At 36.4% G+C, this 27,142-nt stretch overlaps 1 protein-coding gene across 1 annotated transcript in view; it reads left to right on the forward strand.

Moving 5' to 3' along the window:
• The window catches only part of LOC123308806 (papilin), a 162,475-nt gene that overhangs the window by 111,687 nt on the left and 23,646 nt on the right, over nucleotides 1-27,142 (forward strand). Inside the window, exons 5-22 of the mRNA XM_044891658.1 lie at nucleotides 880-1,030; nucleotides 3,921-4,044; nucleotides 7,520-7,600; nucleotides 7,662-7,834; nucleotides 7,946-8,081; nucleotides 10,766-11,100; nucleotides 11,152-11,331; nucleotides 16,475-16,651; nucleotides 16,734-16,916; nucleotides 19,123-19,270; nucleotides 19,718-20,154; nucleotides 20,686-22,204; nucleotides 22,319-22,468; nucleotides 22,527-23,360; nucleotides 23,416-23,595; nucleotides 23,657-23,833; nucleotides 26,132-26,308; nucleotides 26,369-26,548. Of these exons, the coding sequence (XP_044747593.1) occupies nucleotides 880-1,030; nucleotides 3,921-4,044; nucleotides 7,520-7,600; nucleotides 7,662-7,834; nucleotides 7,946-8,081; nucleotides 10,766-11,100; nucleotides 11,152-11,331; nucleotides 16,475-16,651; nucleotides 16,734-16,916; nucleotides 19,123-19,270; nucleotides 19,718-20,154; nucleotides 20,686-22,204; nucleotides 22,319-22,468; nucleotides 22,527-23,360; nucleotides 23,416-23,595; nucleotides 23,657-23,833; nucleotides 26,132-26,308; nucleotides 26,369-26,548 (5,342 nt within the window). The remainder of the gene's footprint in view (nucleotides 1-879; nucleotides 1,031-3,920; nucleotides 4,045-7,519; nucleotides 7,601-7,661; nucleotides 7,835-7,945; nucleotides 8,082-10,765; nucleotides 11,101-11,151; nucleotides 11,332-16,474; nucleotides 16,652-16,733; nucleotides 16,917-19,122; nucleotides 19,271-19,717; nucleotides 20,155-20,685; nucleotides 22,205-22,318; nucleotides 22,469-22,526; nucleotides 23,361-23,415; nucleotides 23,596-23,656; nucleotides 23,834-26,131; nucleotides 26,309-26,368; nucleotides 26,549-27,142) is intronic.

Consider the following 27,142-nt stretch of genomic DNA (forward strand, 5'->3'; position numbering starts at 1 on the left):
CGATCTGTGCTCGATTTGAAAACGATGTAGACTTCTTAAACCGAATTGTTACTATGGATGAGACTTGGGGTACATTTCTACGATCCAGAAAGAAAGCAACAATCCATGGAATGGCGACACTCTGGTTCTCCCAAGACCTAAGAAGTTTCGTGTCCAAAAATCTGCTGAAAAATTTCTTGCTTCAGTTTTTTGAGATTTCTATGGAGTTCTCATGATTGATTTTTTGGATGAGGGTAGAAAAATAACCGGAGATTACTATTCGAATTCGACATTACTGACCACACTACGGGAAAAAATTAAAGAGAAAAGACGCGGAAAGCTATCCAAAGCTGTTTTGTTTCTGCAGGACAACGCCTCTGCACACAAATCTCATGTTGGCATGCAAAAAATTCGTGATTTAGAATTTGAATTACTAGAACACCCCCCTCATTCACCAGATTTTGCTCCATCCGACTATCATCTCTTTCCTCAACTGAAAAAAAGGTAGTAAATTTTCTTCCAACGAGGAGGTAATAAAAGCTGTGGAGGTTTGGTTTGCAGAGCAAGAAGAAACATTTTTTTCGAAAAGTCTAGAGACGCTACAGGTTCGCTGTAATGAATGTATCCATTTAAGAGGAGAATATGTTGAGTAATAAAATATTTTGACATTGAAATTTTGTTTGGTTCTATAGTAGTTCTTGGACAACGAACTTCACTAAAATTTTAGGTTGCCGAGTTTATTTGCGGGTGAGTGTGGAATTGTCATTGTTTTGACTTCAACAACTTTCAGCTTTGGACTATTGATCTTCAAAAATATATAATAGTTGACGAGTGACATTGTTTTGTTGTGAAAAATTCGTAATACCTAAGAACTAATTGATTTCATTCTTCATTCCACAGATGGGTTCCTTACACAAAAGCTCCAAACCAGTGTGAGCTCAACTGCATGCCAATAGGAGAAAGGTTTTATTACAGGCATAAACAGCAAGTAACTGACGGTACGAGATGCAATGATCTGAGCCCAGATGTTTGCGTACAGGGTAAATGCCGGGTAAGTCATTAAATTATCCTGCTTTATCTCTTGACTAGACATGAAATCGTATCGAAGGCTATTGTTCCTGGATTTAAAATTTCCTTGGAATTACGTCAAGGAGATTTGCCATCTCGCGTGAGATGTACAGGATGTTTTAAAAGGTGAACCCCTATCTCAACAGGAGGTAGAACTCGTCAAAATAAACCGTTTTTCCAAAAATTACCTAACCAAGATGATGAAGTTATATATAGTTATATACAGTGTGTCCCGGCATGACTTAGCGATAATTTAAGGGCATCAAATATACCTAAATTTATCGACAAAAACACCCTCATTGGGGTGTTATTTACGCCCCTGTTTTTGGGATATCCACCATTCTAAATTAATAATATCGATTTCTTTGGACTTAAAGGACTAACAGTTACGAAAAAAATGTTTTTTGAAAGATAATACTAACACCTTTTATTGAAGTAGAACAATATGAGAATATTCAACTTGAAAATGTCATAAAAAAAATTCTTTAAAAAAATTTTAGTAAATCATAAATAGTACAAAAACTAGCACATTGAAGTATAATTTTTTTTTCAATGAGCTAATACGCATAAGGATATTAGCCACAAAACGACACCAACATCATTTCTGTAAATTACATAATTTGAGAGTTATTGTTGTTGTTCAAAATCGAGGGTGTTATGATTTTGTAATTAAAGAGTAGTGGACTGTATGAAAAGATAATTGAGTTGTAGATGGTATAAAAACATTTATTGAGTATCGTTCACAATCATAAAATGAATATGTCACCTGCATGAAGCTAATACAGTAAAGCAACTAATACTAACCACATCTATAAACTCAGAGAGACAATATCCAACTAAAAACAAGAGATGGTCCAGAGCAGTTCAAATGAGAAGTCACTTGATGTCAGACTTAGACGTTGAGGAGTTCAATGAATTCAATATCAACACAACATTTAAAATTGATTGCGAGAGCCTCCTTATTCTATCAGAAAACGCGAAGGTTAGAATATTGAATTTTAAAGAGAAGACGCGAGAGTACTGAGAAATAGGCCAGAGGTGAAACTGCAATGTCTAAGTCTGATCATCAACGAGAAATCGATACATTAAATTTGAGTTGATCAATAATGTTAATGTAAGTATGAGCAGAACAAGAGTCGCACAAGTTAAATGAGAAGCACAGAATTAATGAATTTGAGAAGCACTAGAATATTAAAAATAATATGAAAAAGGGCAATAAATTCTGATTAAATGAGAAGTTCAATAATAATTAATTAAATGAAAAGGACAATCATAATTAATCTGAGAAGAACAGAGTATAATTCATATACAGTGAGATGATCTTGAAGAGTGCAAAAATTTATCAATGAATTCAACATTTACAGAGACGAACTGCTTACAAGTAAGCACGATTAGAACGTTCATCAGAAAAACAGAAGAAACTATTGATAAATTAAGAGAAGTCATGAGAGTACTGAGTTAAATAAATCTCTAATCGTAGATTTTGAGATGTGCTGAAGGCTGAGAAAACTAACATGTATGTTGAATCCGATGAATGAATATAGAAAAGAACCAATGAGAGTACACATTATAAAGAGTAGACCATACCAAATGAGTAGACACGAGTATTCGAGCAGACTTTCCAGGGTGGAGCCTAGGTCGAGGTGTATCGAGCAATATCATTGATCGCTTAACTAAAGTTGAGGTGTTCACATCCTGTTCTGAAGAAAACAGCTAGATCCAGGGTCCACCCTGGAGAATATGAGAATTCATTCATCTGAAACTCAACAACAGTAAATAATTAGTCATATGTACATCGAGGTGATCATAAGAGTTGTCTTAAAAATGATTAAACTGATTCTAATAATAAGGAATATTATGAGCAGACAATGAATCAATAATCATTTTTATTGAGATGGACTTGAGAAGTTTCAATCCTGGTGCTACATACCCATTTTCATGTGAGAAGATCTAGAGAAGTCTGAAAATCTATATAAATTAAGAAATATAATAAAATATATATTTCTGAGACGGCAATGGTTCGATTTGTCTTGAGTGGACGTTTCAGTTGAGCAGTGCTAGCAAGGATTAAGAATCTATTTCTAGATTCTGAAATCTCTTGCACGTGGACTAATTTCATTACAATGAAATTATCATGAAAATGGTGTAATTCATAATTTTGAGCAGTCTGAGTGTACTTTACCTTATGAGAAGAACAATTTAGCACCAGGATTGTGCGAGAAGACTTGAAAATTGAGAACAACTAGAAGAGGTGAACTTAAAATGAGGTGTTACAAAATCACAATGATAGCAGCGCCAAGTCAATTCAACGAAGCTAACAAAGAGAATTCTTAAGAAAAAAATGTGTAAAATGTGTGGTTTTTCACTTCTGAAAAACACGGAAAGTGGGGCCGCTGCGTCGTTCAACCAGCGCACGAATCGGGGTACCATGCGTGGCCACCGGAGCTGGTCAGTAGCGTCGACTAGAGAGAGGTCGGAGGGGGGCTTCGCTCAATTTTTAACAGTTGTTCTTACCAAAAGCTTGAAAAAAAATCCCTGAGCCAGTAAAAACTAACAATTGTGCATCATCGGAGAATAACGGTCGAAGTTATAACTAAAATTTAGAATTTCAATATAAAGAGGTGATGTAATGAAGTTATGCCTAGTAAAACTCAGCTCATTTTTCAGCTGTCCTACTTTATTTGCTGCTCAGTTTATTTTGTGATTGTTACAGGGAGCTGATTTTTGACCAATAAAAAAGGCACGTTTGAAAACACTCTCTATGCAATCGAGCAATGAAAATACAGAGCAATATTTTTGTTGCAATACTCTATTATATTACTCATCATATATGTGTTGTATTGCGATTTTCAAAACATTTTCTATTTTTCCAGCACGTTGGCTGTGATATGATGTTAGGATCCCCAATGAAAGAAGATAACTGTAGAAAATGTGGTGGAGATGGCAGCACTTGTCAAACAATAAAAGGACGATACGACAAACAAGATTTGCAAGTTGGTGAGTTATTTTTCATCTGTCTTTCATGCATTTCGAATGGGATCGAAAAGTTCAGTTTGTATAATAAAAAAAATCGAGTGTGTGAATGAATTTTCCGTAGAATCAAGTAGAACTGGATTGGTCTTGCAGAGAATATAATGCTTCACAAAAGTTTGTTCACAAGTTTTGTAACCTTCTCTAAAAATGCCGATTTTTGTCCACTGAATATTCATTTATATGAGGAATCAAATGTTTGTCCAAGCGAAAGTTATTTATACAGGGTGTTTTTTAAGGTGAGCCTTTTTTTGACAGGTGGTAGAGCTCATTAAAAGAGATCATTTCGCCGGCAGTTGCTCATATAAAATATTCAATATAAAAAACATTCAAAAGCCTTGGGCATCAATATCTTAATATGACTTTGGATCGTAGTATCTGTCTTTCAGGATATATCACCTGTGATGAATCACGATGCCATATGGATTCAGTCAGAATCTTTTCACCAAATAAATAGAGTGCTCGGCTTTCTTTGCGATCTCTTCTCGGCAAAAGAATTTATAAGAATGGAAATCATAGAAGAGAAAATAGAAGGTTGTTTTCTCAAGAACACTGACACTGTTCATTTTTACAAATTTATTTACGTTCCTATTCTACTTTTTTGTGAAACTCAAGTTGTCCTAATCAGGTTTTGCATAACTGTTTTTGTTTATGAGATACAGGGCGATTTTGGAAATTGATACTTTTCGGACCCTTCCTTCATCTCCGAAGTTATTAGAAATAATGCTGAGCAAAAAACTGCGTCTGATACAGAATTCTGCGTAGAATCCAGGGGCGTACTCAATTTTTTTTCGGGATATGATTGTGAAGATACGACACAAACCTATATTTTTTTCAATGGAATCCCTGTATTTTATTACTTCGTTGAATTCGTTATTTTTTTCCCTTCAAAATGATGTATAATACTATATAGGTATGATGTTCAGAAATGCTAAAAAAAAACTAAAACATCTTATAATGATGATTTTTTGTTAGTGGGCCATGAATTTCCCAAGTTTCAAGAAGAGAATTATTACTTTTGAATATTAAAAGTAATAGGTCATGGTTGATAAAAACATCCTTGTTGTTATTGTGGCTACTACGCATTTGGCAGCATTGTTTTATCAAGTAGGCATATTGGAGAGAAAAAAACAAATCTGATCTAGCTGTCATCGCTATGAATTATTTATTATTGTCTTTCAGACACAACAGTCCCGAAGAAATTCGTGCATCAACATAGGCAGCTTCCCAGGATTTACAAAACCGCCCTTTTTTAATATTAAATGCACTCAGCCGTATATTGAAAAGGTTTGTCAATTATGTATTAGGGAAAATGGACAACAATTTGAACAGTTTAATTAGTAAGATATTATGTAATGGCGAAAATTTGTATCAATGATAAATATTTTATTGGGTATTTCTTCTGTATGTAATTTGTATTATGATTTCATATAGGTAGGTACCTACGTTTTGTTTTTCGTGTTAGTGATCAGTGTACTATCTTACTATCCTATAAGTAAAAATCACAAATGAAAATTATCCAAATGATTCATCTTTTATATGGGAAATCCATGGCCCACTAACAAAAATCATCATTATTTGATGTTTAAGTGTTTTTTAGCATTTCTGGACATCCCACCTATATAATATTATACGTCATTTTGAAGGGAAAAAATTAACAAATTCAACGAAGTAATTTATTTATTTATTTATTTATTTATTTATTAGCATTTAGGTTGCGAACAGTACAATGTACCAATAAAGCAACCACAAATTACAAAATATACATACAAGTCAAATTCACACTACATAATTGATCAGTGGTTTACTGTACAATAAGAAGAGAAAAAAAAGTTTTTAATGAATTTTTTAAAACTCTCAAACCCGTCCGAGAAAACGTCAGCACGCTCACTTAACCCGAGGGAGTCAAAAGCGGCCTGCATACGTATGATCGGAGAGTGCTGTCCTGTATTCGTTCTACGGTAAGGGTTGTTGAATAGGCTTTTATCCCTAACATCGCGACCAGGTACTCTAAAAAGTAATAAAATACAGGGTGTTTCATTGAAAAAAATATAGGTTTGTGTCGTATCTTCAAAATCATACCAAAAAAAAAATATTGAGTAGGCCCCTGGATTCTTTGCAGAATTCTGTATGAGACGTAGTTTTTATCTCAGCATTATTTCTCATAACTTCGGAGATGAAGGAAGGATCCGAAAAGTATCAATTTACAAAATCGCCCTGTATCTCATAAACGGAAACAGTTATGAAAAATCTGATCAGGCCAACTTGGTCGTAAAAAAGTAGGACAGGAACGTAAAAACCTCAAGGCCCTAGGTTAAATAGCCAGAAACCTGGCTGTTTCACCCAAAATGGGATGCGCTGTACACTAATGTTTTCAAATGACCCCAAAGAAAGAAATCACAGGGGTTGAGATCCGGGGAGCGCACAGGCCAAGAAATTGATCTACCACCTCTTATTCACCTTTTCGGGAACACATTATTTAAATAATTTCGAACGTTTCTTCGAAAGTGGGGTGATGCTCCATCCACTAACAACCACATTCTCTGCCGAATATTGAGAGGAACATCTTCTAGCATCCTGGCAAATTGTTCTGGAGAAAATGGAGAAAGTCTTCACATTACATTCGTGGTGGTAGAAAAAAAAGGCTCAATAAGCATTCCACACAGGAGTCCGACCCAGACATTGAAGGAAAACCTTTGCTGAAAATCTGTTCTTCTGATAGCGTGAGGATTTTCTGTAGACCATACATACATCGGTATTGTGGAAATTGTTCACTCCATTTCTTGTGAAAGGGGCTTCGTCAGTAAACAGAATGGATGTCGGATGCATGCAGTGGCTGCAGAATGTGACTGCCCATATGCAATTACCAAGCTGCAGTCACATTCTGTAGCACTGTAGCTTTGCATCCGATAAGCACTACCGAAACCATACTTTGAATAGGTATGCAGATCCGGAGCGGGAATTTCTCAGATTTTCGAGTGACTTTGGTTTCGATATACTCAGCCCTGGTGAATATTTTATATAAACGATTTTTGGTACCATGACTTATTTTGAGGAGTTCTATTACCTGTTAAAAAAAAGCCTCACCTTTGAGAACACCCTATGGTTTAATAAGGTAAATGCTTCTCATGTGGATTACGAATGGTATAGGTATAAAAATATTAAGACAAGCTAGAGTATGATATTTTTTATGTTTTGACCCTCTATAGATGCTCAACCCAGCGATGAAACTCTTTACCCCATATAACATTTTTGGTTTCCACCATACCATCTTATCTTCAAAACCCATTTACTCTTCACGATGCTCGATTAAATTCCTATTTAGCATCGTGGGCTCACCCACTAAGCATAAATTTTCATTATTCTTAGGAAAATGTCCTTCAATTTAATTTTCTGATATTTAATACCATGCAAACACTACTTATGCAAATGAAATTCACAGGGTACAATAACATAATCTTGATACCCAGAGGAGCCACAAATATAATGGTGCAGGAAGTTGAGCCCTCAAATAATTACCTAGGTGAGCTACATATCACTGTTTTTCATTTCAAGTTAAGAATTCTATATCAATTTCAATACAGCTATAAGAAATACCTCTGGACATTATTACCTCAACGGAAACTGGAGAATAGATTTTCCTAGAACAAAGGAATTCGCAGGATGTGCTTTCAAATACGACAGGTTTCCACAAGGATTTTCTGCACCAGACAAAATATCTGCACTTGGACCTACTGATGAACCACTTATTATTGTTGTGAGTATTCCCAATATCAACTGCTCGTTAAAATTAAGGATATTAAGATTTTGAAATATGCATATGTAGAGTTACCAAGATCCAATATTTGAAATATCTGGATAATTTCAGTTGCTCTACCAAGACACCAATGTTGGCGTTGATTACGAATACAGTGTACCTACGATGGTGAGTCCAGGTAATGATTCAGAAATTTACGCTTGGACTTTCGACCCCTTCAATCCGTGCAGTGTTACTTGTGGAGGAGGTAAATATTTTTGTTTTTTTTATTGAATTGTTTTTTTTTTAATATTTTAGAAGTTCATCATAATATAATTAATTTTAGCACGAATCTCCCAACTAAATTTTTATTGCAGAGTATAAATTTTCTTTTTGAATCAGAGAAAAGTGAGCTGAGTTTGAAAATAGGATTCAAAGGTACCAATCAAATCAATCTTTGATTTGGATAGCTTTTCGCGTCTTTTCTCTTTAATTTTTTCCCTTAGAGTCGTCAGTAATGTCGAATAGTAATCTCCGGTTATTGTTCTATCCTTATCCTAAAAATGAATCATGATTACTCCAAGCCAATCCCAAAAAACTGAAGCAAGAACTTTTCCAGCAGATTTTTGGACACGAAATTTCTTAGGTCTTGGAGAACCAGAGTCTCGCCATTCCATCGATTGTTGCTTTGTTTCTGGATCGTAGAAATGTACCCAAGTCTCATCCATAGTAACAATTCGGTTTAAGAAGTCTACATCGTTTTCAAATCGAGCACAGATCGAACGCGATGCTTCTACCCTTGCACGCTTTTGGTCAACATTCAAACATTTGGTGATCCATTTTGCAGCAATTTTTCTCATGTCCAAATTGACGTGAACTATATGATGAACGCGTTCGTGAAATATTCAGTGCTTCAGATATCCGTTTTAGCCCAATTCGACGATCTGATAAAATCATGTCATGAACTGCATCGATATTTTCGGGGACTGATACAGAAACTGGCCTTCCCGATCGGTCATCATCTTCAATGGAAAATTTACCTCTTTTGAAGCTTGCAGTCCAATTTTTCACGGCCGCATACGAAGGACATTGATCACCAAGGGTATTAAGGATATCTTCGTAAAACTGCTTACGTCTTAACCCTTTTAAATACAGGTACTTGATGATGGATCGATAATCCAATTATTCGATTTTCACAATTTCGTTGGACATCTTCTGTCTTTTAATTTATTGCGTAACTCTGGTTTACTTTTTTGAGCTCAAAATTCACACTGACACTTCTAATGAGTTATTGTTCGTTGCCATGGGCGCCCGCAGAAATTTTTTCTCAGGGGGGGCAAAATATCATCTACGATTAGTTTTACTGAAAGAAAAATTTATCTTACGGTGTCTATTGAAAAATTTCCAAAAAGATGGAATCGATTAAATGATCGTCAAGAACGAACGGCTGCATCGAGCTCCATAAAATCTTCAGATTTTCAACTAGAGGAGTTGCTCAGAATATCTTTCACATTTCCATCTACGGTTAGATTTATTGAGAGAAAAATTACTCTAACGGTGGCTATCGAGAAATTTCCAAAAAGATGGAATAAATTAAATGATCGTCAAGACCGAACAGCTGCAGCAAGCTCCATAAAATTGCTCCAAGAATTTTGAATTCTTGGGCAAAATATTGAAGAAAGAAAAAACCTTTTCATGTTCTTTTGAGAATCTCGTTTCAAGGGCTGAAATCAGATGATCTAAATATTGGATGAATATAGATTTTTTGAAGTAATCTTCAGCTGAAGATGCTTCATAATTAGATATAAGGTTTGTTCGTAGAGTGGTTCACAACGGTTGTGAACTGTACAGAGCAAGCGCAATTCCATTTTAGGCGGACGAAAATCCATTTGCGCTTGCTCTGTACAGTTTACAACCGTTATGAACAAGCCTATGTACATTTGTCTACCGCAAAGTCGTTGTTTTCCAATCTCTATATCCGAGACTCTGAGCAATAGATGATGCTTTGGAAAAAATTTCTGTGAAGCATAAAGCATGCATCATCGAAACGATATTTTCCACATATATCTATAATACAATTTATGTGACGTTGAACATCTACAAAATTGTACTGTATTTGCTATTGGTTCCAATATATTTGAATATTTACTTGCTACCGTTAAACAAACCACAAAAGTGAAAGAGTTTATTGCAGCCCATAACTGAGCAGCTCTTTTTGTTGTTGAAGAATTCATTGAAATTTCTTTTTGAATATAGTTTCAAAGTTTTCAGCGAAAACTCGCAAAGATTTATATCTAGCTAACCAATGAGTTCCACAAAACAAAGGAAAATATTGAAGGTGTTGTGCTGAAAAAAAATCAGGTGATCAAAATCTCAGGGGGGGCCGTGCCCCCCCCCCCTGGCCCCCCCATGCGGGCGCCCATGTTCGTTGCTATGGTAACGGAATATTTTTTTATGCATGGAACTGGTCTAGGCTAACTAGATATCAATAGATCCTCGTATTGGCCTCTGATTCCCGAGTGACCTTGTTATTATTTTCTAATTCGTTGAGTTTTGAGCAGAAAAGAGTATTCAAAGTGTACTAATACAAATTTCGGACAAAGGTAGCAAAAGTTTTATCCTCAGTTTTATTTTACCATATTTCACATTGGATCTACAATTGGAGTAACTTCTTCATTTCATCGTATTTAATTTTTCTAATCTTTTAGTATGAGTTTCTTATTTTCATTTCAATTTCGACATACAAAAGGACATTTTATGAACATATTTCCGTGTTATATAATTTTACAGAACCGGATCTGGATCCCAGGTCTCGTTTCTTGACCACTCGATGGAGATGTGCAGTTGTGCAGATTATAAATTCTCAACAAATCGTATCGGGTAGTTCCAATCTGATGGAACACCCTGTATAGAAATTCTAGTCTTCGCCTTTTAGCCTACACACTGTTTCAGGACTGCAATACAGGAATGTAACCTGCGTTGGCCGGGAAACCCTCAACCCAGTGGACGAACGTCTCTGCGATACGAACACCAAACCAGCACAAGTTCAAGAATGCAATATCGAACCCTGTTCAGCTCAATGGGTGCCATATCCATGGGGAAAATGCTCGGCCCCGTGCGGCGGCAAAGGCGAAGAGGTTCGAGAAGTTACCTGCCAGCAAATCAACCATGGGATATCAACAATAGTCGAAGACGAGCAGTGCGCAGGTCAATCGAAACCTCCAACTACGAAACCTTGTTCCAGGGGCCCGATTTGCCCAAAATGGCATACAGGTCCATGGAAAGCTGTAAGTGTTGATATTGGAAATACATCTTGACACTTATCGTAAATTTTACAGTGCGATCATCTTTGTGGTGATGGTTTTCAAACAAGAAAGGTTAAATGCTTCACTAAGAATGGTACTCGCGTGGAAATTCTGAAGGATTCGGATTGTACCGAACCGAAACCTGATGAGAAAATGCCTTGTAACTTGAGACCATGTGAAGGAGTTGACTGGATCGCTTCAGCCTGGAGTGGGGTAAGTACCATTGAATCGAATATACAGGGTGTATTTAGAGGTGGAGCTTTTTTAACCAAAGGTTGAATTGGACAAAATGAAACGTTTAACCAGAAATCAATCAATTTCAAAATGACAAAGTGGAAATAGTTATTTAATCAACTAGGTTATTAATGAGAGCGATTAATGATTGAGATATTTTAATTTATTTAATGTTCGAGATTATTAATCGCTCAATTAATAAACGAGTTGATTACAAGATTTTTCCGTCGACCACATTTCGAATTAAATTTGAATTCTTGATTGCAAAAATTTTCTATCGGTACCTAGTCAAATTTGACACTTTATAAATTTTCGAGTTGTGACATTTCGAGTAAATCACATTGTTATCTTTCCCTATAATATCTGTTAAAGAATGTGTGGAGCTGGTGAAAGCTGGAGTTGTAGTACATGGATATATTGATTACTCTCTCACCATCATAATTTTTCTGCAACCTCCACAATTCATCTCTTCTCAATTCACCCGCTAGGTACTACAAAAATCAATGCGACATACAAATAAAATAATTATTTGGGAAGTTGCTGAATACTTCTGTCATCTATATTCGATTACCCATGACAATAATGTATTAATAGGAAATTAACCACTAAAAAGGTTCATTAACAGCTAATTTCGTGTACGTTAAACAGTGCTATTATTAAGAATTAAGAACCAGATAAGTCAACAACAGCATGGTTTTATGCCTGGTAGATCATGAGTTACAAATCTGGCCACGCTTTCTCAATTTCTATTAGAAACTTTGGATGATTCCGGTCAGATCGATGTCGTCTTCACGGATTTTCAGAAGGCCTTCGATAGGGTGGATCACCAAATTTTGCTGAATACGTTGGAAAACAGATTTGGGTTCAGTACGCGGTTGTCATGTCTCCTTAGGTCCTATCTGTTGCATCGCAGGCAGTTTGTCTTCTTGGAAGGGTTTCGTTCTTCTAAGTATTTATCCAAATCTGGTATACCCCAGGGCTCTAATCTCGGCCCACTTCTATTTTTTGTTCGTCGATGATTTGATTTCTGCGATTGATGTGATGAGGCTGCTATTTGCGCATGACTTCAAGCTCATTCTCCGAGTGACTTGTATACAGGACTGTTTCAGATTGCAGAATGCTTTAGTCAAATTATTGAAATGGTGTGAGAATAATCGTCTAGAGTTGAATATTTCTGAGTGTAATATAATTTCTTTTACAAGAAAGGTGGAACCCCTTTTGTTAGATTATTCTTTGGGAAATGTTAAATTTTTAAGATTGAACGTTGTTCGGGACCTTGGAGTTCTGTTTGATGGTAAGATGTCATTTGTTTCTCACATAAATGATTTGCTGAGTGCTGCTTCTGGGTTGTGTGGCTTCATAATTCGCAACGCAAATCATTTTCAGAATTCCAGAACACTTATTCTCCTATTTAACACCCTGTTGAGAACTAAACTCGAGTATGCCTCGTTCATTTGGCAGCCCATTTACGCCTGTCATACTAAGCGTTTGGAGGCAATTCAACGCAGATTTTATAAATTCCTAGCATATAGGGAGGATGGCGTCTATCCACCTAGGGGTACCGACAATGATGCTCTCTTGCAGAGGTTCGGTGCTGTCTCTCTGGCTGATCGATGGGGTTTGCAGGCAGTCATCTTTATGTACAAACTTATTCATGGTAGTGTTGATTGTCCCTACTTACTGGAGAGGCTCAACTTCTATGTTCCAAGGCCCAACATGCGATCTAGGCCTGTATTTTACTAGTTCCTTGTAGGAATAATTGTATGGTTCGAACGCATATGTGTAGCCTTATGAACAACCTTTGTGAGATGTGTGACATTTTCTTTGACAATTTGACCACTGTTAGGCAGAGCTATATCAAGTAATGATAATTTGTTTTTAATTAGCATTTGTTAATTTTTCTGTAATTGGGTTTTTTTACCTATAGAAAAATAAAGCTATTTATTTATTTATTATTTATTTTTAAGAGGTCAGCGGAAAAAATATTAATAACGATTATTGACACACATCCTACTACGACCCTAAATCCTTTGTGATCTAAATTATCGCAAAGCAACGAGAAAAAAAACTTATCTCGATATGTATGAATCATACATATCGTTTTCGTTTTGAATATTAGTTAGATTTCTGCTTGGTAATGAAAATAGAAACTTAGGCCCGGTTTCCCAGTTCGGGATTAAAGTTAATCCTAGATCAACTTTAGTCTCGGCTTGATCCTGAACTGAGCAACTGGGCCTCAATGTTTCCAAATTTTTCTCATTATTTAGTAACTTTTAACGTTTTTATGAAATTGCTCATTTGGATACCCGATAAAGACTTTTAGGTAGTTCAAAAACTCACCAATAAAATTCTTCTAAACTCTAATTATATAGTCCATTCAAGAATGATTGACATCTCGGGAGGTTGTGGAAAATCGAATTTAAGTTGGTAATAGCTCATAAGTTGAGATTTTGTTTTGCGGAATTCAGGTTGGTATTGTGAATAAACAGTGATCTATAGTCCTATTATGTGTGAATCGTGAATCTATGCACTGAACGGCGATAATTTGAATTTTATACTATTTATGTTCTTAATTTAATCGAACAAATTGAAAACATAAGTGTTTCAATTTTGAATGCTTATTAATATACTCTGAATTCAAATATTTCTTCTTTTCAAATACTTGTCTAGGTTATATTTGCATATTCCTGTTCTGTGAGTTAAACTACACAAATTATTGAAGATATTTTGTGATCAGATATTAAGCTGCGTCTGGATTTTCAAGACTAACTGGGATGTCAATCATTCTTGAACGGACTATACACAAAATTTTTTACAATTATTGCCATCACAATCTTCTTCTTGTCCGGACCCTCAAACAAACATAAACCACGTGAAAATGGGGTGAAGTAGTATACCTATAGTCCATTCAAGAATGATTGACATCCCAGTAGGACTTGAAAGCCCAGACGCAGCTTAAATCTGGTCATAAAAGATCTTCAATAATTTCTGTAAATTCAATCACAGAAGTGGAATATTTAAATATAACCTAGGAGAGTATTTGAAAAGAAGAAATATTCAAATTCAGAGCATATCAATCAGCAATCAAAATTGATATAATTATGTTTCCAAAATGTTGTATTAAATTAAGAATGAAAACAGCTCTACAAAACTCAAATCTGACACAACTAGTTATCCACAGAAAGACAATTTATTCTGAAGACCAAGTTTCAATTATAAGTTTCAAGTAAGCGCAGTTTTTCTTTCCATATTTTTGTATTATCGATTACACAATATTTTATCATTGTGAATGATAACTTTAAATAACCGAATATGGTACAATTGTTGAATACATTCAACAGCATATTTTTTGAAGAAAAATTGCTATTAAAAATTTCTAAATCCATTTTCATGAAGTGCTCTATTCCTTAGAGGCTTCTGATCATGGGCGTAGCCAGGATTGAGTTTCGGGGGGGGTTTTGAATGAAATTTTTCTGATTTTGACATGTAAAGTGAGACTTTTTGAAAATGATATTATGTATACCTATAATATTTCTGGGGGGGGGGTTGAACCCCCAAACCCCCCCCCCCTGGCTACGCCCGTGCTTCTGATTACAAGTCAATTATCCGGTCCTGATTTGTCGAATTTTGATGTTCTGTTTCATTGAAAGTAACAGCTTCAACTTAGATATAAATTTTCAGTCGAATCGATAATGAATTTCAGGAGTTATAGCCAAACCAAAGTTTGAGAAACTACAGAAAACCCGCTGTATAAATATCGAAAACGGATTACCTAACACACACATATGCGGTGTTTTTGAACGCAGCTTTATGCCCTTTATTCACGGTTTTCATTTGTCCGTTTACACCCTGATATTTTAACAGTAGATTTTTAGAGGACAAAGGAAACACCTTTGTTGCTGTTTTTTTTTTATTTGGCCTAGATTAAAAGATATAAGCCATATTATGTTTTCATAATGAGCTATGCCACCTCTGGAAATCTGACACTGAAGTTTTTCCAAGCATCAAATTTTGACCCTCCGAATCAAGCTACTTTATACGAAAAGCAAGCATTAACTCACTTTTTCTATTCCATTTGGTGAACGAAGTAGTATTTATAATACAATGAATGAGTTACCGCAATTTCGTTAGCAATAAATATTGAATATTCTTCTCTTGATTTCATTTTCGATAGTAATAACGAATTCAGCTTGCAACTACCCATATTAGCTCGGATATTTTTCCCAAATATTTATTTTCATTGTTTATTTCATTTCGTACAGAAGTTACTAGATTCAACCTATTCATTTTCATATAAGTAAATGAATGATATTTTCCTGCAAAACGTTGCCAAACACAAAACACTATAATGACAACAAAATTCCCTTCAGAATAATAATCTGAATAACGAAACAAAACAGGTCTGACAGGTGGTGTCGTTATTCTCATGTTGCGTGTATGTATGTGGCGTCGGTAATTATTCAATTTTCAACGTCATATTTCATGTACTTTCCTTCTCCTTATAAGTGGCGTTTTTCCAATAGCTTGAAAGTGTCTTGAAAGGTGTTAACCATTTTGGCATTGAGAGTATCGAAAAGAGGGATGTTGATGTGTTCGTATATTTCAGCTTCTTCAAGAAATTCCAATATCTTTCCGAAGTCACATTGGTGCAATAATGTAGTATTCTCCTTTTTATTGAATTCGTGATTATTCTCTCTTAAATGTACACCAAAAATAGATTTGTCATTGCTATCTTTTCTGGAGCTCATAAGATGTTCATTCACTCTAGTACTGATGTTTCTGCCACTTCTTCCGATATAAATGGTATTGCAGCTCCCACATTTCAACCTGTATACTCCCGATCTTTCCAATTTGTTGATTGAGTCCTTAGTCCTGACAAGTTGTTCTCCCAGTGTATTTGAAGATCTGAATGGAACCTCAATGTTGTCAATGCCCTTGAACAGTTTCCCAACTCCCTCAGAGGTATATTTTCAACCGAGCCGAATTGTAAAAAACGGTAGAAAGAAAAAGAGTTTCTTCGACCTCAGGAATCTTCTGTTGAAATATATATACAAGACAAAGACTCACCCTTCATAGGTAGATAGTGTGGTATGCTTTGCTCAATTATTTTCATGATTTACAGTGTGAAAGCAAATGTGGACTCTCCAACGAAACAAGAAAAGTCCATTGTGCCTCCATAAAAGGAAAAATATACCCCGACAGCTTGTGTGAACCAGAACTCAAACCAGCATCTTTGAGGAAGTGCGAAGTAACGAATACTTCCTGTGACTACCTTTTCTACGCCTCACAATGGAGCGAGGTAATTTCAAAATACTAACAACATTTTACGATCTTTTTATGTAACTCGTATTTTCTTATTGTAATTGTGAAGTGGTTTGCAGTGCTCGGCGAAATGCGGCCAAGGCATCCAGACCAGAAGTGTTTTTTGTGGAGCCACCGATGGGAAAACTGTGACTAAGGTTGATGCTTCCAAATGTGACCAGACGAAAAAATACCAAACAATAAGGAACTGCACGGCAGAAAAGAAATGCGCCGGAGAATGGTTTAGCGGTCCTTGGAAAGAGGTAAATTTTATTAGTTTATCAAGGGACATTTTCATGATCGATTTTATTGTCTCTTATTAACGTTTATTTTTGTGTCCCTTTCTTTAGAACAAAAGGAAGCTCTGAAGTTTATCATAAATTGGCTGTTAGAATGAATGCATTTTTATTGGGTATACCTACTCCATTCACATTTATTTTAGTACTCGGTTGGCCCTGGAAATTTGACACATTTCACTCTGTATAGTACGAAAATGTGGGGTTATGAAGGTTGTCAAAACATTTTTGGGTTTTATATCAACGCTATGTTGCCCGTTCTACGTAAAAGTTTCTGTTATTACGTATTTTTTCACTATGTCGAATTTCGGAAATTATGTGACGAAGATAATTGAAGTTTATACAAACTGATTGAAGGCATGTCAAATACAGTTATTTGCATGTAAAATACAAGAGATCAGAATAATATCATAATATGCACTAGCTTGGGGAGAGTTAATGTTCGTTATCTTCTTTGGCTAAAGTTTGAATACGTTACATGAGTTGTAGATTTCAAAAATATTAACCCGAAGATTGAATAAATATGATGCAGTGGTTGGGAATGGGTATCTCCCGAAGGAATTAACAGATCATTACAAAAATGTTAAATTCTTCAACTAAAATCATCTTGCATCGATAGAAGTAAATGAATTAAAGGAAGTTTCAAGTCAAGATGAACTTCACTTTAGAACAAAAAATTCACATGAATAAACAATTAACAGGACAATTGGCGCTTATTTGTGGCTGTTCATCTTAATACATTGATATAATAACAATAATTAGGTATTTATTGGTGAACTCATTCTACGATGACATTCATTGAAAATCCTGTAGTAAACTTTTCGCATTAATTTACTCAAACATAAAATTCTCAAATGCTACCACTTTTTTGGGTCTCCCAATAAAAGGAAATTCTTTGTCATCCTCTTCATTCACAATCTTTCTGATTGTGGAAATATTCAGCTGAAATATAAGTCGTTTAGATTCAGATGAAACATAATATAAAATCTCTTACATTGAAAATGTTCGCTACCGTCTGACGTATTATGGATTTTAGAATATCAGGGTATAACTATTTGAATGAGCGGACCTGAATTCTAAATAGCACTTAAAAATTGATATAAGTTGTGGCAACGGCGTTATAACGACATTTCATGCATGAGTGCCAATCTTAATCCGTTCTAGTTACGAAAACTTGAGAAAATTATTTCATGGCCAACCGACTGCTAAAATAAATGTGAATGGAGTATATGTGTACTAAATCGGTAGTGAAGAATAACGAAGTTGTCTTTCTCAACGAAAGAGTTAAACAGTCTTCTACTGAGGGTGTTATAGCACGTGGTTTATTTATTATTTATTTATTATTTCTGTTTTTTTTCGAACAATTTCAGAGATAATATACCGTGTGAGAGTAACCGTGAAATCAAACTTTAGCTAATATTGAAATAATTGGAAATATTGAATTTGTGTTTCATTGGATAAAACTTGTCTTCACTTGGAGAAGCGTACTAGGTCGATCATAACAATATGAAGAATTTCTCTTCCAATCATCCAAAGATCATCGCTCTTTAGGACAAACAGTCAATAGGGAATACTCCTTCTGACGAAAATAATAATTTTATTAAATATCTTTGAAACGTCACATTTTGAAATAACCACTTCAACCGTTTCCGAAAAAAAATTATTTTAACTACTTGAAAATAAGAAATAAAAATGGGTATATAAAGTTTAAAGCGTTCCGTTTCTATTGCACAAGTTGGCAACATCGACTGAAATATGAGTTGATAATAAAGGACAACAAATTCATTACCTTGATGATATAGACAAAGATGGCTGCAAATCAACAGCTGTTATTTTATAAACAAGCCATTGTTCTTTTTATTTTCTAGTAGGCGCTATTGCCAAATAGTAAACTAGAAACGAAGGGATTTAAATTTTGAAACCTTATATTTGCAGAATGATTTTTGAATAGTTTCCGAGGTGCATTTGAAAAATTCATGAATAAAACTCATAATTATTCAGTTTAAACTTGCATATGCTGTGATAAAAAAATTGAGGATAATTCCAAATTATATCTGACGTAACTATTTACCATTAAATTAGAAATATTGAAATTACACAGCCAATGAGGAAAAAATCTGATGAACAAAACTGAATAACTCACATTCAATTCGTTGAATCTTTTTCATTTCAGTGTTCCAAGAAATGCGGAGGTGGCTACAGAACAAGAAAAGTTGTATGCATCTTGGACAACGAAGTTGTACGGGAAACCGAATGTGATCAGAAGACCATAATGTTCAGTCAAGAAGTTTGCAATACACGTACTTGTGCCGAAAATGAAGGTTTGTCATCATGTTTGTTCATGTCAAATTCACGAAGTTTCAGTTTGGGATGTATTATAAATAAGTTACTTACATCTTGTTGGGATTTCCAAACAAGCCATAAGCCACCTGGTGACAATTTTTTTTAATGAAAAGTCAGTAGATTTTATTATATGGCACGGAAAATATTTTGTTCCAATAAGAGTTTTCATATAAAATACAGGGTACAAATATTTTAACAATAGTTTCTGGTGGTGAAAATAAACACTTCTTTCATTTAGCTTTATTTCCGAACCGGTTCGGCTCAGAAGATACAGGCTGTTGAAAAATTATAAAGAAATGTCATTTCATTTGAAGACTTTTTCTTGTGCTATTGCAAAATTGAGTTCTGTGAATCCCATTGAGTCTCAATTCTTGAATTCATTTTTGAGTTCCGAAAAACTACACAGTCCTCATTTCTCGTTACAGAGGCAACAACACCATCACTCCTGGAAAGTACAATAAACGATCTTTCAACTCCCGAAACTTCCGAATCCAGTACAGAAACAACCTCCTCAATGTCACCAGAGACTTCTACCAATGAAGCGTCTACATTAACATCTGAAACATCTACACAAGAAGCATCAACGATGTCGTCTGCAATGAGCACAGAATTCACAGAACCGTCTACTACCGAGATCACCAGTCAAGCTCCCTCTTCCAGTACTATTGAAACTAGTGAAAGTTCAGAAACTCCAGTCTCTACCACCGAAACTTCAACGGATGTCTCCACGACTGAAACTGATGAAATATCAAGCTCTACAACGGAAGCAAACAAAGCTTCAAACGATGACTACGAGTTCGTTCAATCAGACACTTGTGATGATGGAGAATGGGTGGATGCTGAAACATTAGAACCTATCAAGGTAATAACATGAGGAAAATTGGGTGTTTTTGAGTGAAAACCATAACCATAAATTTTTAAATTCAACCCTGCATATTTTCGCAGATTCCATAAGTTTAGTGAAAATGATTGGAATAAACAAAATAACATTAAATCGGAAAAAAATAAATAACATTAGGGTGATTGTAGTTTGAGGTTATGCCTCTTAATCAATCTCAATGTTTGCACCTTTTTTTGCGGTCCAAAGTCTTTTGAAAAAATTTCACCATGCCAGTTGCATCGAAACGTTGCAATGTTTTTTTTTTGAGTAACTCAAGAAAGTGATATGGGGTTGTCATTTAAAAAACTCAACTACCCTCAGTACCCTCCAACTTTTGTAGAGAGTGCATGTCAATAAAAGTTGACCACTAGGAGCATTTATCTGCAATATAGTAAATACCGAAAGTATGAATTTTCTACGATAATTTTTACTCACTCTATACTACTTGTTATTTGTTATTTAATATACGAACCTCATATTGAGATAATTTTAATGATTGTGTTACATTCTCAGGAATCTAGTGCCTACGAAATTCCTGTTGCTGAAAAATCTGTTTCTTCTGAGCCATCACTTGAAGACGAGGAATTCATGCTCGGTGATCAGCCAGCAGCAACAACAGAAAAAGTGACCTTGATGAATCTAGAATTAGGTTCTGGAGATGGCACCACAATAGAAGAATTTGAAGGATCTGGTTCTACAACAAGCGATATGTATTCTACCACAGAAGACACATTCAGTACAATTGCCGCTACCACACCTTTCATTGACAATGATTTCAAAGCACCAGCAGAATCTCCTCTAGGATCACAAAATGTGGATGAAAAAGATACAACGGATAGTACTGCAACAACAGAAAGTGGTGCAACATCAGAAAGTGGAGCTACCACCGAAAATGAAAGCTCATCAGGAAGTGGATCCACTACTGAAGATGGAATCACTGAAAGTGGATCGACTGAAGAAAGTGGACTTACTACAGAAAGTGGAATAACGACAGAAAGTGGCCTTACTACAGACAGCGGCCTTACTACAGAAAGTGGAATAACGACAGAAAGTGGCCTTACTACAGACAGTGGCCTCACTACAGAAAGTGGCCTTACTACAGAAAGTGGCCTCACTACAGAAAGTGGCCTTACTACAGAAAGCGGCCTTACTACAGAAAGCGGCCTTACTACAGAAAGTGGTCCTACTACGGACAGTGGCCCATCTACAGTGAGTGGTCCTACTACTGAAAGTGGCCCTACTACGGACAGTGGCCCATCTACAGTGAGTGGTCCTACCACAGAAAGTGGCTCTACTACAGAAAATGGGTCCACTTTAGAAAGTGGGGGCACAACAGAAGGGACACAATCACCTGATAGCGCAGCTACTACAGTTGACATTAATACGACTGAAATGGGATCTACAGAAGAATCTGGATCAACATCAGAAAATAATGCAACAACTGAAAGCAGTGTGAGTGGATCAACATTATCAGAGGGTAGCACTACTGATATTAACACCAATACAGGGATCGCATCTACAACTGGTAGTGCTGAGACTATGGAAAGTGGATTGACAACTGAGGCTAGTGCTGCAACAGACAGTAGCACTATAAGTGGAAGTGAGTTAACTTCGGAAAGTGGCTTAACAACAGAAATCATTTCCACTACCGAGATTGGCTCGACGTCTTCTATTCTATCGACTGAAGGGGGAGTTACTTCATCAACCGATATTGGAGTAACAACTGATATTTTGTCCAGTACTATAAGTGAATCTACATCAATAACTGAAACGTCTTCTGAAGCTTCTGGAAGCTCAACAACATTGACTCCGACCGGAAGTACTTCGTACACAGATGGAAAACTTTCAACTACAGAATTCACTGGAACCACAGAACAATATACAGGAACTGGTATTTCTACCACTGAGTTATCAGGCGGTAGCTCAACCACGGAACAACTCACAGAATATTCGACAATTACGGAATCAACACAGGAGTACTCGTCATCTATTGAATACACAGGAACCACAATCAGCGATCTATGGACATCGAGTAAGTTAATTATTCCTTGTTTGTTTTGAAAACTGTATGAATCTTTGTGAAGAATAATGCATTAAAAAATTTATGGTTTTTTCCATAATGTGATTTTTATCGTGTTGTTTTCAGCATCTGAGGGCACTACCTCTTCTGTAACTGAAATTTTCATGAAGAGGCCTAGGATGTGCAGAAGAAAGAAGAAGAAGAAGAGTTGCCATACATCAAAACATGGATGTTGTCCTGACAAAATAACACCGGCTTCAGGACCATTCGACGAAGGTGAGATAGACTGAACTATGCATCAGTACCCGATTAAAATAACTATATTTATTTATAGGTTGTCCAATACCGAAAACCTGCAAAGAGAGCAAATTTGGTTGTTGTGATGATGGGGTGTCTCCAGCGCTTGACGAAAATTTGGCTGGATGTCCTCAAACTCACTGTAATGAAACTCTTTTTGGATGCTGCCCAGACAATAAAACCCCTGCAGAAGGAAATGATAACGAAGGCTGTCCCCCACCAGCGCCCCCTTGTCTCAAATCCAAATATGGTTGTTGTGATGACAATGTTACATTTGCAAAGGGTCCTGGTAAGAAGGGATGTGAAAAACTCACTACACCAAAGCCTATGGTAGATTGTAGAACTGCGGAGTATGGATGTTGCCCTGACAATAAGACTTCTGCCACCGGCATAGATTATGAAGGATGCGACATATTCAGGGACAACTGTCAAGAATCCTACTTCAAGTGTTGCCCAGATGGTGTCACATCAGCCAAAGGTCCTAGTTTCAAGGGATGTGAAATGCCTTGTGCAAATAGTACATTTGGTTGTTGTCCGGATGGAAAAACTCCATCACATGGACGAAACAGGGAAGGCTGTTGCTTGATCTATGAACATGGATGTTGTCCAGACAACATCACTCCTGCAAGAGGTCCACAGCTCGAAGGGTGTAGCTGTGAGTATTCCGCATTTGGCTGTTGTCCCGATAATAAAACGTTGGCGAAGGGACCAAGTAAAGAGGGTTGCGATTGTAAATACTCTGAATATGGTTGCTGTCCAGACGACTTCACACCAGCCAAAGGGCCAGAATTCCAAGAATGTCCATGTCATACATTCCAATTTGGCTGCTGTCCTGATGGTGTTAGTCCTGCTAAAGGATCGAATCAGCTTGGTATGACTGCTTTCATTATTATGTTCTTTCTTTTCCTTAACAGTCGGCTTTATAGGATGCGATTGTACTTACTCCGAATTTGGATGCTGCTCAGATGAGGTAACACCGGCTAAAGGCCCTAACAGGGCTGGTTGCGACTGCTCCACAAGCAAATTTGGATGCTGCCTCGATGGAGTTTCAGAAGCTAGAGGTGATAATTTCGAAGGATGTGAAGAGGTACCAATCAATGCCCAAGGTATGCTTTTGTTTGGAGAATGAAACTCTTTGCTAATCTGTACTTTCTTGAAAAATTCTAGAGAGTTGTACATTGAACAAAGAAAGAGGAAGCTGTGGTAACTACACTGTTAAATGGTTCTTCGATAAAGACTATGGAGGCTGTTCCCGATTTTGGTATGGAGGTTGTGGAGGAAACAAAAATCGCTTTAAATCGAAGGAGGATTGTGACGTAGTTTGTGTCAAGCCTGAAGGAAAAGGTAATTATATGAATTATTTTTCATAAAAACTTTTATATTTGAAACTATCGGAATAGGAGGGTGAGTGGACTATTCATTTACTTAATTGTATACTAACTGCAACACCCAAAAGGAGCTGTTGGTAAAACATAGATAGTAGGTATAGCAATCGGTCAATGATTAAAATTTGAAGAAAAAAACGAAGGGTTTACAAATTTTTTTATTAAATTTGTTAATAATGTGTTTGTCCACCGCGGTTATCTATACACTCCCCAACACGTCTTGGCATTGATGCACGAAGATGGTCTATTTCTTCTTGAGGGATACTATCCCAAGCTATCTGTACTTCATGTCTCAGAGCCGCCAAAGTCCATGGGGCTGGGGTAAATTTCCAAGCCTTCTACCCATAATGTCCCAAACATGCTCTATGGGCGAAAGATCGGAGGATATGGGCGGCCATGGCAAAAGATTCACTTGGGTCGCTTCAAAAAAGTTCAAACTAACGCTGGCAACATGAGATCGAGCATTATCTTGCTGAAATATTGGATTCTCAAGCTGGTTAAGGTAAGGGAGAACATAGGCTTGTTCATAGAGTGGTTCACAACGGTTGTGAACTGTACAGAGCAAGCGCAAATGGATTTTCGCTACCCTAAAATGGAATTGCGAAAAAACCTCATATGGCTTCACTATTTCTTGAAGGTAACGCAGCGCTGTCATGTTACCCCGAATAAAGACTAAAGGTGACCTACTTCCACCATGTGCAATAGCATCCCACACCATAACGCCTACTGTCCGGTTTACATGACGCTCAACATCAGAATGAGGTTCACGTCTTTCTCCTCAACGTCATCTTACCCTTCTTCCGCCATCATGTGCACCCAGAAAATCGAGATTCATCAGAGAAGACGCTCCATTCCATATTCCAATGTTGTCGTTCTCTGCACCACTGTAATCGTTGCCGTCGAGGCTCAACCGTAAGAGGTAACACAAGATGGGGTCGATAATGCTGCAGTCCAAAAGACCTTATACGGCGGTAAGCCGTTCGAACAGTTACAGGATGGCCTTGTTTTCCTAACCACTCATCAGCCAAAGATCGAGTTGTCGCTAATCGGTCTCTAATGGCCATAAGTCTTAGACGCCGATCTTGAACTTCATTTGTGCTCCTTCGACGTCCGGTGCCTACTCTTCTTCAATTTTGGGCATTATCAAACCACGCTTGACAACATCTCATAACAGTAGTTGGATTTCTCTTCGTACGGTTAGCGATTTCTCGAAATGACAACCCCGCCTGCCATAAACCAATAATTCGAACTTTTTCAAATTCATTTAACTGGCGATAAATTCCACGTACAGGTTCTCTAGACATTTTAACAACAACTTAACATCGACATCCTCGTACCGCTAGTTTGTTGTAAAATTTAAATAATTTGCAAAAAACGACTACAATATTTAAGTAACAAAAATGTTTATTTCAAAAAACCTTCACGATTTTTTTCCAATTTTAATCATTTACTCCTTGCTATACTATCTATGTTAAATTTTAAATTTAAACAGCTCCTTCTAGGTGTTGCAGTTTCTTTGTCAGTTATATTTCCAAGTACAAAACGCACTCTTGGCTTCAGTATTCGGACGAGAACTGGCATTGTCAGCGTGGTATGGCCGTAAACTTCATAATATTTCAAACAATCTCTCACAACTATAACAACAAGTATATACACTAAATGTTCAACTGCTTTGTAAAAGAACGAACAATTCAAAACTCAGTTTACCTACCTGAAGATGCTGTTCTGATAGCGAGACACGTGTCGGGGTTTTAAAACTCATTTTGTGAAAATCTTATAAACTGTTTCAAGTTCAATTATAGATTTGCCTCAAGTATCGGCCACATCAATTCAACAATTCATAAAAAAATATTGTAGGAATAATTCTAATGTCCTTGGAATCGTATAGACTGGGAATCATTGATTATTTTAGAGCTGATGGAAAAAATACACTGCACTTTTTAACTTAGTCGACGTTTCATTAGCCTTTGCTGACTTCTTCAGGACTAGTTAGACTAGACTGTAATATAACTAGTCCTGAAGAATTCAGCAAAGACCGATGGAACGTCGACTTGGTTAAAAAGTACAGTGTTTCTTTTCCATTAGTCTTATAACCAATGATCCCAGCCTTAAAAAAAATTTCAGTTACATCCCAAGATTTTATCGAACGGAATGATTTTCGGTACCTAGTCACTTCCAAAAATTTCATATCATAAGAATGATGGAAGAACAGTAGGTATAATTGAAGGCAAAATTTAAGGATTTTTTCTCTCCTCAGATCGCTGTAAATTGCCTAAAATAACAGGACCGTGTGATGGTTACTATGTCCAATGGTACTACGACTCCGAAAAGAAAATATGTGACCAGTTTGTATACAGTGGTTGCCTTGGTAACAACAACAGATTCGAAACTGCGGAAGAATGCAACGAAATATGTGCAACCGATAATTCTGTGGGTAGGTAACGAAAAAAAAATTGATACCTTTAGAGAATAAGTCGATTTTTCACATTGTTAGATACTTGCGAACAACCCATGGAAGAGGGTCCTTGTAGGGGATACTTCCAGAGATGGTACTTCGACAAAGAATCGAAGAGTTGCAGGCAATTCCGTTACGGGGGTTGTAAGGGCAATCACAATAATTTCGCTACTGAAGCATCTTGCAGGCAAAGTTGTCTAGCTCGAGAACAAAGGAAAGGTAAGAAACGATAGATAAAACAGATATTCTTATCATAAAATAAAATTGGAGAATTGCATTCTAATCGAATTATTTCCAACTATATGGCTGAGAAATTTTGAATGTGATGGATATCCATTATTGTGAAAATCCCATCTACTGTATGCAATTTGGCGGTCGATCAACGATAAACTTTAAAAACAAAGATTATAGAGTAGAAAAATAGGAAACGCAATATCTCTAGTACTAGAATCCGACTACATTTTGGCCAATGACAACACATTTGACAATGAGATGGCGCTGAAAACGTTCTGACAATACAGAAAAACTCTTTAGTAACAGTTTTCTGTTTTATAATTGAGGCTGGGCGCGAAATTCGAATTATATTCCTTGTAATAATAATAGTCAAAGGCCATCGACCAAAGTCCTTCAGCCATTTAGATACATCGATGTAGCAAAAAAAAAAAAAAAGGTTAGACTATTATATACTAAATTGGGTTAATTTTTTAGATCAACATAGCCATGGACGTGAGACTGTCCATGATTGTTTGGTCTGGAAATTTTCTGAGTGGGTTGATCGCTGTATCTCTGTGGAACATGCCATATATATCCTCC

Source organism: Coccinella septempunctata, chromosome 2 (assembly GCF_907165205.1).
Source record: "Coccinella septempunctata chromosome 2, icCocSept1.1, whole genome shotgun sequence".
NCBI classification, from domain to species: domain Eukaryota; kingdom Metazoa; phylum Arthropoda; class Insecta; order Coleoptera; family Coccinellidae; genus Coccinella; species Coccinella septempunctata.